Genomic DNA, 13,338 nt, shown 5'->3' on the forward strand with positions numbered 1-13,338 from the left:
TTACCTTCTTTAAGTTCTTCGCCAACCAACAGTAATTCAATTGATAAGAGCAACCCGAGAGTTCCCATTACTAAAAGGGAATTGGTTGGAATTTTCACGGAACCCAAAAACCTAGGTGATTGTATTTCGAGTATCCGAATCTTACTTGGAAATCAAATAAAGGAAAACCTTTCAAAGTTTCAAATGGAAATTCTACGGAGAGCGATTGAGAGCGAAAAAAAAACTTTTAACCGTTGCTGGAAACAAGCTGATAGAGTGATGGCTAACTTTGAGAGGAAGCACCAAGTCTGGTTGCAGACAGCTTTTAAAATTCCTGAAACTCTTCTTACTAATTCTGATTTTAGATGGCGATTTATCAGTAAACACCTATAATATGATCAGGCAAACTGCTTTATCTCATGGCTCTTCTCTCTTCCCATCTTACTATAAAGTTCTTCAGGCTAAATTACTCTGCAGGCCGGCTGTTGTGAATGTATCTGAAACGGTAGCGTTTGTTTCTCTTCAAAATCTTTTAGACCACACTGTAGACCGGATTTTAAATCTTCAAGGAGAATTTATCATCAGGTACACAAAGGACATTAATCAGGAAAGTTTACATCTAACTCTTTCAGTCTCTTGGGGCTTTGATGGAAGCACCGGTCAATCGCGGTATAAACATAGCTTCGGTAGCTCTATCGACTCTAGTGATGCCTGCCTTTTTGTAACCACAATTATTCCTTTGAGCCTAAGATTAGAATATTGACATACCGTCTGGAAAAACAGAACCACGCAGTCAATACGCTTTTGTAGGCCCCTAAGAATTCAATTTATTAAAGAATCCAAGGAATCTATATTATCAGAAAGTGATTGGGTAAAACAACAAATTGAACAACTGCATATCTTCACTTCAAACATTTCGGGCATATCTGTGTCAGTCGCGTACAGTCTTAATCTTACTGTAATCGACGGCAAAGTGCTTAGTATTTTATCAGGTGCTTCGTCTCAGCAATGCTGCCCAATCTGCGGGGCAACACCTACCCAATTTAACGACATTCATCGTCAAAACTTTTTACCGAAAGATGGAACTCTGTTACGATATGGACTGAGTCCATTGCACGCCTGGATACGGTTTATGGAGTTTTGCTTACATTTGGGGTACCGCAACGTTGATGGATTAAAGACCTGGCGCATTAAGGGGGGAGCTAAGAACCCGACCTTTATTAAAAGAAAACAAGATATTCAACTTTTGATGTGGGAGAAGTTATCATTAAGGGTAGACTTTCCTAATCCTGGTGGGTCTGGCACGAGCAACGATGGAAACACGGCCAGAAGGGCTTTTTCGCCTTCAAATCAAGAAATATTTGCAGAAATTCTTTCCATTGAACGTTGGCTTGTGGAGGGGTTGTACGTAATTTTATGTGCCATATCCTCAAATTTTCCCGTTGATTCCGAAAAATTTGGCCAGTATTGTCTAGAATTATGTAAAACGTACGTTGACAATTATAAGTGGTTTAATTTGCCTGTAACCCTACATAAAATCCTTGATCATGGTGAAATAATTATTCAGCAGTCCACTTTATCTATAGGAGTTCTAAGTGAACAGGCGGGTGCGTCCCGTAATAAATTATACCGTCGAGACAAGGAAATGCATTCTAGGAAAACATCTAGAATTGAAAATTTACGGGACATATTTAATCGAGCTCTGGATTCGAGTGATCCCATTATTTCGAACATTTCCCTCAGCAAAAGAATAGCAAAGCAAAAACAAATTCCACTTCCGAGAGCCGTTATGGATTTACTTAAAGAACCAAATGAACCAACTTATCCAGTCAGGTTAAATAATTCTGAACACGAGATAGAATTGTGTAACGAAAACCACAAATATTTTCTGAACAATATGCGTTTAGCAACTGAAAATATTGAATAGCTATGTTTGCTTCATATATTTTAAAACAAATAAGCAATTAAGATATTTGTTAACATAATTTTTGTATATTATCCAGTGATGTTTTGCCTGATTAAACTGTTTTCTAAAATATAATTTTTGCAAATTAGTATAAGCTAGGGTAATACTAATTTGCATAACGGTAGGGGTTTTCTTCTGTTATTCATTTTAGCCAAATTTTGGCTAGGAATTTTATTACTAATTTCTAAATATTAAAACTCAACTTTCTTCAACGGTGGCGAAGGGAAACCGGAAATATTAACGGAATGGATATAATGAAACGTTTACTAAAAAACGTTCGAAAAATATTGGGTATCCACTTGCGTGTTTCGGAAGAAATCTCGGGTGAACATGCTCTAAAATGAACTTTTCCAACCCTAAAACTTAATTTTATTAGTATATGGTAAGACTTACGACCGTGAATTTTTGTCAACTCTCTACACTCTTTAAGGGCTATCAAATGCCAGCAACGTTAACCCTGTGTTCCTAGGGGGAAGCTAACTTCGTCGCTAGGGGGCGCAGCATTAAAATTTTGGTTCTACGTTATTCCTGTTGACTTCCTGGTTATAAATATGTAAATATTGTATGTGTCTGGTAATTTTTTAATTTCTGCCGCATTTTAGGCTTTTCGAAACACTGTGGAGTGGTTTCTTAGAATTCAAACAGAAATATATATCTAATTTTGGCCTATTTTGGTGGGAACTTAAATATTTAACTATATTCTACTATTCTACTAAAATATTCGTTATATAGGGTTTAAAATTATTATGTACTAATTTTATTAAATTAACTATTTATAGTTGTACGTTCTTAGTTCCTTCATATTAAATATAAATAATTAAACAGACAGACATACTTCACAAAAAATGTGAAGAACACGTGGGTTTGTATTTCTTATAGTTTCAGTAGGTTTATATAGTTTTACCATGAGTTGAAAAACTTTCTCTTAACTTACCAATAAAAAAGAAAACATAACTTGAAAAGTTTGGAGAGCTAGCGTGGTTTGACCAATAATAGAGCTAGAATTATCACCTCCCATTGTTTGCCCCTTTTGACCCCCAAAAAGAGTCTAGCATTTAGTCGCAAGTAGATATTCTCCTAAACCCCCTTAGCTTTAAGTTCGGAGGTTCAGTAGATATAATGAATGAACAACGAGAGATATTTTCGTACAGACTTCGGTTATACTGGGCGAGTAGCCCACTAGGCTTATTCCAGTGCTTTTTGCATTATTAATAAATATACCATTAAAAAGCCCTGTAATCGACAACTGTTCCCTTTAATAATAAAAAAACTTTCTAACAAGGTTATTGTATATTAGTCATGTTTTCTGTGACGTTTGAGAATATGGTTTTGTGAATATAAATTATTATATTGATTGAAAATAACTTTTTCGTCTCAAGACCTCCTTTATCATAAAAATAAATTTTCCGGATGAATTGCTACATTTGAATGTCTGTTAAATATGTCATTGGATGTGAACAATCAAGAATTGGTTAATCGAAAAATTTAGATTTTATTTCGATATCATTTTAAATCTATGCCTTGTAACTTTTGTGACTGAAAAAATATTAATGTAACCATAGAAATTATATAACAGAAATAATACGATATATTATATTTCTTGCATACTGATGAAGCATTTACCAACGTTTTAACTTCGACCTTTGATTGGCGAAACTAAGGCAATTTGATTAAATGAAACATCAAACGAAATAATTTTATCAATTATTGAAATTTGACATAAATGTCATCATAAAGAAATTGCCGAAAACCGTGAATTCGATAATTTTCATTCACGATTTCTACTGCACCCAATATTTGAACCAATACAGCGATACATTTCAAAAATTCAAATCAAAATATTTACGAAGATTTCGAAGTGGTATTTAATAGATGGTAATTGGTGCGATAAATAATGGTAAATAACGTTATAGTATAAAATTGAGAAAAAAGTAAGTGCTTAATAATAAAATTTCATGAATAATTTACAACAATAAATATTTCATACTTAAATCTGAATTTATGGAAATAAAACCGTGCGCGTCGAGCTAAGCCTGGCCCGTAAGGGTTAATAATAATAATAATCAGCTAGGCTAATACCCAAGGCACCACCATAGGCCCAAGACATCATGCGACTTTTGAAACCATCAATTCAGGTGGCCGGGTTACAATGCGTAGGAGGGTGGTGGCAAGCCCTGCATGCCACGCGCAAACTTCCGCTTGCAGTCTAAGGCATTGCATCACCTGAGAGAAGATTTCGGCTGCAATACATAACGCCCAACGGAGTAATTCTTGCTGAACAATTTATCGCGTTTACGGTTTCAACGGGATCATATAGCCCCTACATTTCCGTCCCGTAACTTCCTGTTTTCAAAAACACGGGATTCGGTTCAAGTTCGACAAAACAATAGCATAATTGGTATTGAGTGGAAAATGTAGCTAAGCCTTTGCATATTCGTATCTCGGCAAGATTCACAACTGTCTTCACAAAAATATTTTTTTAAGAAAACGGCTTCTTCTACAGCTAGACGCAGCCTTTTACAGACCTCTCGGGGAATAAGCTTTTACGTTCGTCTGCTAGTGAATCTACAATTGACATTAAAACGGAAAGTTTCTCAAAAACTGGCACTAAGACTTAGGTTTAGAACAGGCTTTTACAATTTTCAGAAATAGTGTAAAGTTTAGGCACTTAAAGTTGATAGATTTCAGTTTTTTAGTGATATTTTTGATTTTATATCAGTGCAGTAATGAAATGTTTCCGCCGCTCATGAGGCTGTATCTCATATCCCTCCCCCTCCCTAGGGCCACAAAATTGAAATGCTAGTAGTAAAATAATTGTAAATATTCTTACAGAAGTACGAGCTGCTACAAGTACCGAACCATTTCGTCGGAAATCCAAGAAACTGAAATTTGACGAAAACCTCACACTAAGCAATACAAAATTGGCTGACACCATCGAACAAGATATTAAGAAACCAGGAGCAAATATGAAAATTGAGCGTCTTAGAGGCGTCACCCCGTTTCCAGACACATTGACATTGGCACAACTGGCGGAAAACGCGTACGAAGATGCGTCGCGTCCGCTGAAAGGATTTTTTGGCTTGTTAAAAAGGTTTGGGAGCGTGCTTAAATGGTCTGGAAGCCTGTTAATTTGGTTAAGAGGCACTACCATAAATTCCAAGAAGCCGTCTCAGCTTCCACCAGGCTGGAAACTACTCACGACAGCTTTCAAAGATGCGAAATGGACTACTTTATCAGGCGCGTCTAACAGCTACTTGGCCTCCGCGTATTTCAACAGTGAAGGAAGGCAGATTGTCATCGCCCATTGTGGAACCAACGTGACAAACCTAAGCGCGTTATGGACAGATTTACATGGCGTTCTATTCAATCAGTTCGTAGAACAAATGAGTTGCGCTTGCTCTTTTGCGTATCTCATCCACAAAACCGTCGAAGACAGTGGAATTGAAGATCTTCAATTATTCTGCACCGGCCATTCTTTAGGAGGATGGCTGGCGCAGATAACGACATTTTCGCTCAAGTACTTGACAGTTGATGATGGCTTTTTTAATTTCAAATCAGACAGGGTTGGTTGTCACGTGCATACTGAGGTATTCGACAGTCCTGGTTGTCAGAAAATGCTAAGTAAAATGACAGATCACTTTGACGTTCGATACCATGGAAAGAAAATTTCACTCGAAGATTTGGATATTAACAGTTACCTCTCAGCACCCAACCCGGTGAATATTTGTCACAAACATATTGGAAAGGTGTACCGAATTTTTCTTGCAAATATGGATGAAAAAGAAGGCCCGACTCACAGTATTGCGGATATAATAGAAGCTTTGAAGAACCCGCCCCCAAAAGTGGTGCAAGATTGGCCGTTGATCAAGATCTCGCCTTTCTTCTTCTTAAGTCCTAAGTCATTTTTCGGTGCGGAATACGAAACTTTTAAAGCGAATTTTGGAACGGATTCGAATGTTCGCAACCGCCAGATACGATATCAAACGAGGAATTACGATGAAAACGAATGTTACATTAATGTTTTCACTGCCACCGAATCAGAATTCATTCTTAACTTTCAACACTTGCTAAAAGACGATACATTTAAACCACAATCGCTGATCGACAATAGCCCTGATATTAAAGAAACTGATAAAGAATACATTTTTGAACAGTTGAATAAACTACAAATAGATAAAACATCCCTTAAAACCAAAGGTAAATTACGGGAAGATATTCCGTTCGTCAAACTTCTCCTGGTTCTGTTCCCTGCTATGGTAGAAAGGGTAAAAGAAGCGAATGAAGAACTAGAAAACCGAAAAAGAAAATACGACGTTACGTTACAGAGCTATAGAGACAAAATACAGAAAATGTCCTGGTATTTTGAACCGACACACACGAATGATGTAAGTGAAGCACTAGAGCCCTCGGATAAACTCTGTCTCATTGAAACCGACGGAGGAAGCGACGTCATGACTGCGATGGTTCACAAGCAATTAGGAAAACCAAACTGCTGTTTCGAAGCTGAAAGCGTGGTCACGCTGAACCAATCCAGTAGCTTTGTGAAATTGCTAAAATTGTTCCCACCAAACGACAAAATAGTACTAATTGATTGTAAATTCCCCACCCCAGATAAAACGTCAAACTTCAAGAAAATTTTAAATGAGATTATGAAGTCTCAATTTGAATTTAAAATTATTTTTCTTGCGAGTGACAGAAATCTTCTAGATTGCATTAGAGACTGCGCCGTTTACAACGATAAATCCTTAAAATGCATAACACTCGGGGGAATAAAGTGGGATTATCTTAGCAAGGAAGGCAAGGAAAACATTTTGGAGAAGAAACTGCTAAGACTGCAGTCTGAGAATGATACCATCAGCTTAAATGCTTTCATAGGTGCTTCAAAGGACGTATTCACAATACGGGATACCAAGGCTTTGGAAATGCTAATTAAGGGTGAACAGATAACCATTGGACCCCCAGTCGAGGATATGTCCGACTTGTACATTCCAAGAACCATAATGATTAAGAATAGAGAAATATCGGAGAAGATATTTCAATCTTTATCCGAGAGTGATGTGATTGTGATAGTTGGCTCGATAGATAAATACCATTTAGAAATCTTAGGGGCCAGAACTGAAGACATAGTAAAATTTGAAGACGAAACTATTCGGAAAATAGTAATTTTGGATCCTCCAAACACTCGCGGACTTAACCAACAAACAAATAACACTGAAACGGAGCTTAAAAAATTCCAAACGATTTGTAAAAAAGATGAAAGTCGAAATTATCATTTCTTAAAATACGAATCGGGAAAATTCTTCTGGAAAACAACGAGGGGAAAATTAAAAACAATTCGTCATTACCTGGGACTTGAAATGCAAGAATTATCTTCTGTCATTAATAAGGAATTCGAACAGGGTTTAAACTACGACAGCTACTCCGAAGAACAATTTATAAGCTTGTTAGATGTCCAAAAAACCATTATAATTTCTGATATAGCCGGCACTGGCAAGTCAACGATATTGAGTGCGATAGCTTTGAAGATAAAAAAGGAAATGGTAAACGTATGGGTAATCAGAGTAAATTTAAATACTTGCATGAGCCAGTTACAAACTTTGCTGAAGGATAACTCTCACTTTCGGTCCGATGATCATTGTGGAGCCGTGTCATTTTTATTGGAGAAGATAATTCCCCAAGAACAGTTAACTCAGTTTGAGAAAGAAATATTGAAAGAAGCTCTTTTGAATAGAGTTGGTAAAGTGATATTGCTTGTGGATGCATTCGACGAAATCTGTCCACACTTTGAAACCATAACTGTTCAATGGCTGAGTGCTCTCAATAAATCCAAACTCGAAAACATACTAGTGACCACTCGACCCTATACTAAGAGCACACTTGAAGAAAAACTTGATACTTTCGCGTACATGTTAATGCCATTCAGCAAAGAGAACCAACAGGAGTTTCTGGTAAAATTTTGGGAAAGTCAGAATGAAGAAAACGAAGGCGAGGTTATGCTGCAGAAATATGCTTGTAATTGGATAGACAAATTTTCGGAACAAGTAAACGATAACGAAAAGCAATTCATGGGAATTCCACTGCAGTGCACATTGTTGGGCGAATATGCATCGACCAGAATACAAGATATCCAAGACAATGATCTTAATCTAATCGACCTGATCGAAGATTTTGTGAATAAGAAATTTAAAATTTACAATGCCGTGAAACCTTCCATTTCCCAAAGCCATATTTCGGTAGACAGTTGGAAGACTTATTTCCAACCTGATATTCGAGAACTGCACTATCAACGCGCTTGTCGACTTCTGCTGAGAAAAGAGTTACAACAATTGCTTCATTTTAAATCCAAAACCAATGCAGTGCAAGCTAAAATTCTAGAGGACGAATTAAAAAAAGTGGGCTTGGTGCAAGAAAGTGAAAACTACATTGAGTTCATCCACAGAGTCTTTGCAGAATATTTTGTTTTCGATTATTTCCAGCAAAGTCTTACTGAAGAAGAAGATACAGATGCAATACAATGTTTGTTTTTCGAAATATTACTGCGCGTTGAATTAGAATTTATAAGAACATTTCTGGATAACAAGCTCAATCAATCAACCGACGACATTTTCGGGCAACGTGTTAAAACATTAATACAACGGTACATGGATTCAATTGAAAGTAATTGGGAAAATGAAAAGGGGAGGTTTTTAAACGAAAATCAGGAAACCGCATTTTTCCTACTATCAGCGGAAAACAAAAGAAACATATTTAACGCTATGATCCAACACCTACAAGATAAAAAATTAAATGGTGCATTGAAGTCTTACATCGAAGAACCAGGACGTAATGGATACACAGTTTTGCACTTGGCCACAAAAGACGGAAATGACCAACTCTCGCGTTCTTTAATGACAATTGGAATAAACGTTAACGCCGTGACTGAAAATAAGTTAACAGCTCTACATATTGCGTCACTTACTGGAAATCATGACATCGCGCTTTCACTAATTCAGAACGAGGCTGACATGAACGTGGCGGATGAAGATGGAGATACCCCTCTTCACTGTGCAATTCGATACGAACAACAAGAAACAGCGATTCTACTTATTCAGAAAGGGGCTGATGTGAACGCGATGAATATATATGAAATAACTCCTCTTCACTATGCAACTCTATACAAACAACAAGAATCCGCGACTTTACTTATTGAAAGAGGGGCTAATGTGAACGCGAAGGATGGATATGGAGTGACCCCTCTTCACTGTACAGCTCAATTCGAACAACAAGACACCGCGATTTTACTTATTGAAAGAGGGGCTGATGTGAACGCGACGGATGGATGTGGAGTGACTCCTCTTCACTGTGCAATTCAATACAAACAAAAAGAAACCGCGATTTTACTTATTGAAAGAGGGGCTAATGTGAACGCGATGAATATATATGGAATAACTCCTCTTTACTGTGCAACTCAATACAAACAACAAGAGATCGCAACCTTACTTATTGATAGAGGGGCTGATGTGAACGCGGCGGATGAAGAAGGAGAGATAATGCAAAATTTTACATCGGACCTTATTTGAAAGGCCTGGCCTTAAAATGTATCCTAATTATTATAACTCTAAAATTAGTACCAAATGTTGGGGACTTTTGGTTATTTATGTACTGAGAGTAAATGAAGGTGCGACGAAATATTCAGCCCGGTTGCAATTTTGCGGAAGTTAAATTTTTAAGTTACTTAACTGCATTTCACTCTCTAAATTCGAATAAAACACTTGTTTAGGCTAGTAAAACTATGCTAGAGATTCAACCATAAAATTATAATTCTGTTCCCAATACGATTGTCAGTTGAAAGTGCCGATGATTCTTGTCATTGTAACGAACTGTATTTCGAAACTTGAAATTAGCTGACAACACCCTATAAGAAGAGTTGCTTTGAAAACTATTGTTTTACTCAACGTCAAATCTTTTTTAAGAGTTTAATATACTCAACTTCTAAAAATGTTTCCCTACGATAGAATAGATTTGTTTATAAAACATTTTTGTTCATATACGCATTCTTAAATAAAATTGATCTTAAATCTGTGTACGTAAAATATATTTAGGAACCAATTTGTTTCATGATTTAATTAATGTATTCAAGTGAACCAAATACTTACTTTGTTTGGAGTAACATAATTATGAATGTATTATTGATTATATCTTTATATCTATAACCTGGCCCAATGAAATCCTATAATTATATATTCCCTCTAAATACAAACCCTGTTTAGGCAGGGGAAATTGTTTTGCGAAGTTTAATCACTTTTAATTAATTGTAATAATAAATTAAGCACAAATAAACATAGAGCAATATTTTGTTTAAATAATTATCTTTAAAAAGAATGATGTTATCGTGATTAAATTGGAACAATATCCAATAATTATTTTGGCCTAATTAAATATCAAGTTGTTTACGAAAATGTTAAATGCCAAACATCATATTTGTTATTTTAGCGCAAAATATGGACAGAAATATGGTTTTCTATATGAAACTAAACATTCTTATTCTTTAAACAGCACAATCTTGAAAAAGTACAAAAAAAAACAAATAATTTTGCTGCAATGAAATGAAATTAAAGTCAAATGATTATATTTTACAAATTAAATATTAAATTGTTATCAAAAATGTTTAAAAATCTAACAATAATTTTGGTACTTTAGCGCCAAGGATTGACAGAAATAACCGTTTTTATGTTTTCAGTCAACTTGTATTTAAAACACTGTATAAATATTAAAAACAAATATTTTATGGTGAATAAATTGAATCATTGTCTCACTAAATAATTAAAAGTTATTGAAAATTAGTAAATATCACTTTTTTCATTTATTGACGGAAATAACAGTTGTAAATTATTAAAATTAATTATCTTCATTTTATTTTCACTGGACAACGGAAGTCGATAAAGGAGCAATTTAAAAGGTTGGTTGAATTTCATAAATCTCATATTAAATCATGTTTGACGGCCATCTTAGAAAATGGCCGACGTTCTTTTACAACATTACTTATAAAGTAAGAGCTAGACAGTGTTCAGCGATAGATACTTTTATCTATATTTTGAAGTATCTAAATTCGGATCTAGTTATTTTTTTCTGATAAATGAAAATTTAAAATTCTACCTCAATTGCCTGCCTTCCGGCCTGTATCTCCATACCGAAAATGGCCGACGATTAGGCCGCCGAAAATATTTTACTAAACTGATCGGCGGCGTTTTTGACCGTTATATTGAATTATCGACTAAGACTATTACATTACAGTCTACGGGGAGGGTGATGAAAAAACCTGTTTTAGGGGGATGACATTTCTGCGGTAGAGCGCTTGGATTTTTCTAGGAACTTTGAATTGCCTGTACGATAATGGCGGCACGTAGTAAACGCAAGGTTCCAAGAAAAATCTCTTATATAGGTTGGCGCATACAGCCTTTTTCATACAAGAAAAACCAAACACTCCCGCTAAAGAAAAACAAGGAAAGATATCTGGTTTCCCCCCTAAAAACGCGTCACTGGATGTCAGGCAACAAGTCGTCTCTCTCCCTTTTGTCGTGACAATCGAGTATAAAACTTCATCTCACTGCGTAAACGCGAGTGACGTCGCCGGAGTTCTATTTTGTTTCACTTGTTTATTCAGTAAGGAATAAAGGCACCCCGCGCTTAATATCCACCGCGTTAAGAGCTCTGCATCGTAACAGATAAATTAACTGACAAAATTGCGATAAATCGTAAGTATTTTGGTTAACTGTTTATTTCTGGATATTATCCATGAACGCGCTAGAACTAAGTTCAACTTTCACCTAAGAATGATCTATTTCCGTTTGATTAATCCATGATAGATCCTTCTTAGGTGAGAGTTGAACATGGATCTATCACCTGCAGCTTGAGCCAGTGCAAGTTTTTATCATATAACTATTCTTATTTTTTCTTTGAGTAAACATTAAACACCAAAAGTAAATAGCCATAAACAGAAAGTCTTGGATTCGAGTTGTTTCGTACCTTCCCCAATGGATTCCATCTAATCTGAGATGCACGCCCCTAGTTTCCGCCACCCCAAAAGAACCATCCAATCAAAACGGTTAAAAAAAATTGAAATTTTCGGCGGGAATTTTTGAAATTAGCCCCTCCGATACTAGCGCTCCTGGCGGGACAAAGTGTAACCTCTTCAGGTTGTCTGCTTTTTTTTATTATATTTTGATTCTACGTAAGAGGATTCACGATGCCGCGTAAAAAACTGCCGCTCATCGGCTATTAATGCCTAAACACCAAGCAAATCAGTGTACTTTTTACATTAAGGAATTATTTACCGTCGGAGTACAAACCGAGTTTCTTAAAAGTAATGAGAAACATAATGACATTATGAAACAAAGTGAACCGTAAGACTTAGGCCTTGGCTTAGAGACGGTAACAATATAATTGTGATAGTATATCTTGAATAATTTCCTCCATACATCCATTGTCTATCATGTATTGCATGGCCTCTTTTCTTTTTCCAAGTTGATCAAGTTTAAAAAAATCGTCTGTAGCGTAATTTTTCATTAAATCTAAAAGTTTAGCTGATGTTGAACTTTCCATGTTGGCGCAAACTTTCTTTCTATCGCGGAAAACGACGTTTCTGAAACCGGATTTCACATGTACCTCGCGCAATGCCCAATTTTGTAGCGATACGCGAGGGGGTCGGCATCGCCAAGAAGGGATAAAGTAGTTTCTCAGTTTTGATGGCGCTGGCCTTGGTGAGAATCCAAGACTTTCTGTTTATGACTATTTACTTTTGTAAACACGATAAAGAAAATCTTTACACCCAGGAACTAGCATTTTGTAAAAATATTTTCGTTTAAAGAAGGCTAGTTTCGGGGCCATTTTACGAAAAGGGGGGAAACGATTTCCGAATTTTCCTCTTTCGACGGCAGCCGGCGCTCTCTCGTTCCGTGGCGTCTAATTCAAGTTAACCGATACTGCTCTGCGTTATTTGAACCTGTAAGTGCGAGTTTTTCACCACCACTAGGTAACTGTTTCTCATTTTCTCCTTCTCCGCACCTTTTATACAGAGAGGTCACTTATCGTCGGACTCTCTAGTATTTTAAACAAAAATTCACCTTCCTCGAGACCTTACGTGTACTAGCAGCTAACCTCATTTATTCTCTCCGTTTTCTCCGCAGAATATTTTTATAGGTTAACCGATACTGCTCTTCGGGATTTGGAGCAGTAAGCATGCTACGAGGTGACTGATTTCCAGTTTTCTCCGCCACTTCTCTTTCAGAGAGGTTACCCGTGGACCTCTCTGCCATGTCGAACGGTTCTCTTCCGCCTTTACGGGCCCTACTAGCTAACCATCTACTTGTACCGCTATTGAGTAAACGCAAAATTTCGTTCCACCCCCCCCCCCC

General features: G+C 36.5%; 1 protein-coding gene across 1 annotated transcript in view; it reads left to right on the top strand.

Annotated features, from left to right (window-relative positions):
• Positions 1–9,873, top strand: part of LOC149949818 (uncharacterized) — a 34,086-nt gene extending 24,213 nt beyond the window's left edge. Inside the window, exon 2 of the mRNA XM_090169302.1 lies at positions 4,778–9,873. Within this exon, the coding sequence (XP_090025428.1) occupies positions 4,778–9,504 (4,727 nt within the window). The 3' untranslated portion in view covers positions 9,505–9,873. The remainder of the gene's footprint in view (positions 1–4,777) is intronic.
• The last annotated feature ends 3,465 nt before the right edge of the window (positions 9,874–13,338 follow it).

This window comes from Leiobunum rupestre, chromosome 3 (assembly GCF_980474605.1).
Source record: "Leiobunum rupestre chromosome 3, qqLeiRupe1.1.hap1, whole genome shotgun sequence".
Lineage (NCBI taxonomy): Eukaryota > Metazoa > Arthropoda > Arachnida > Opiliones > Sclerosomatidae > Leiobunum > Leiobunum rupestre.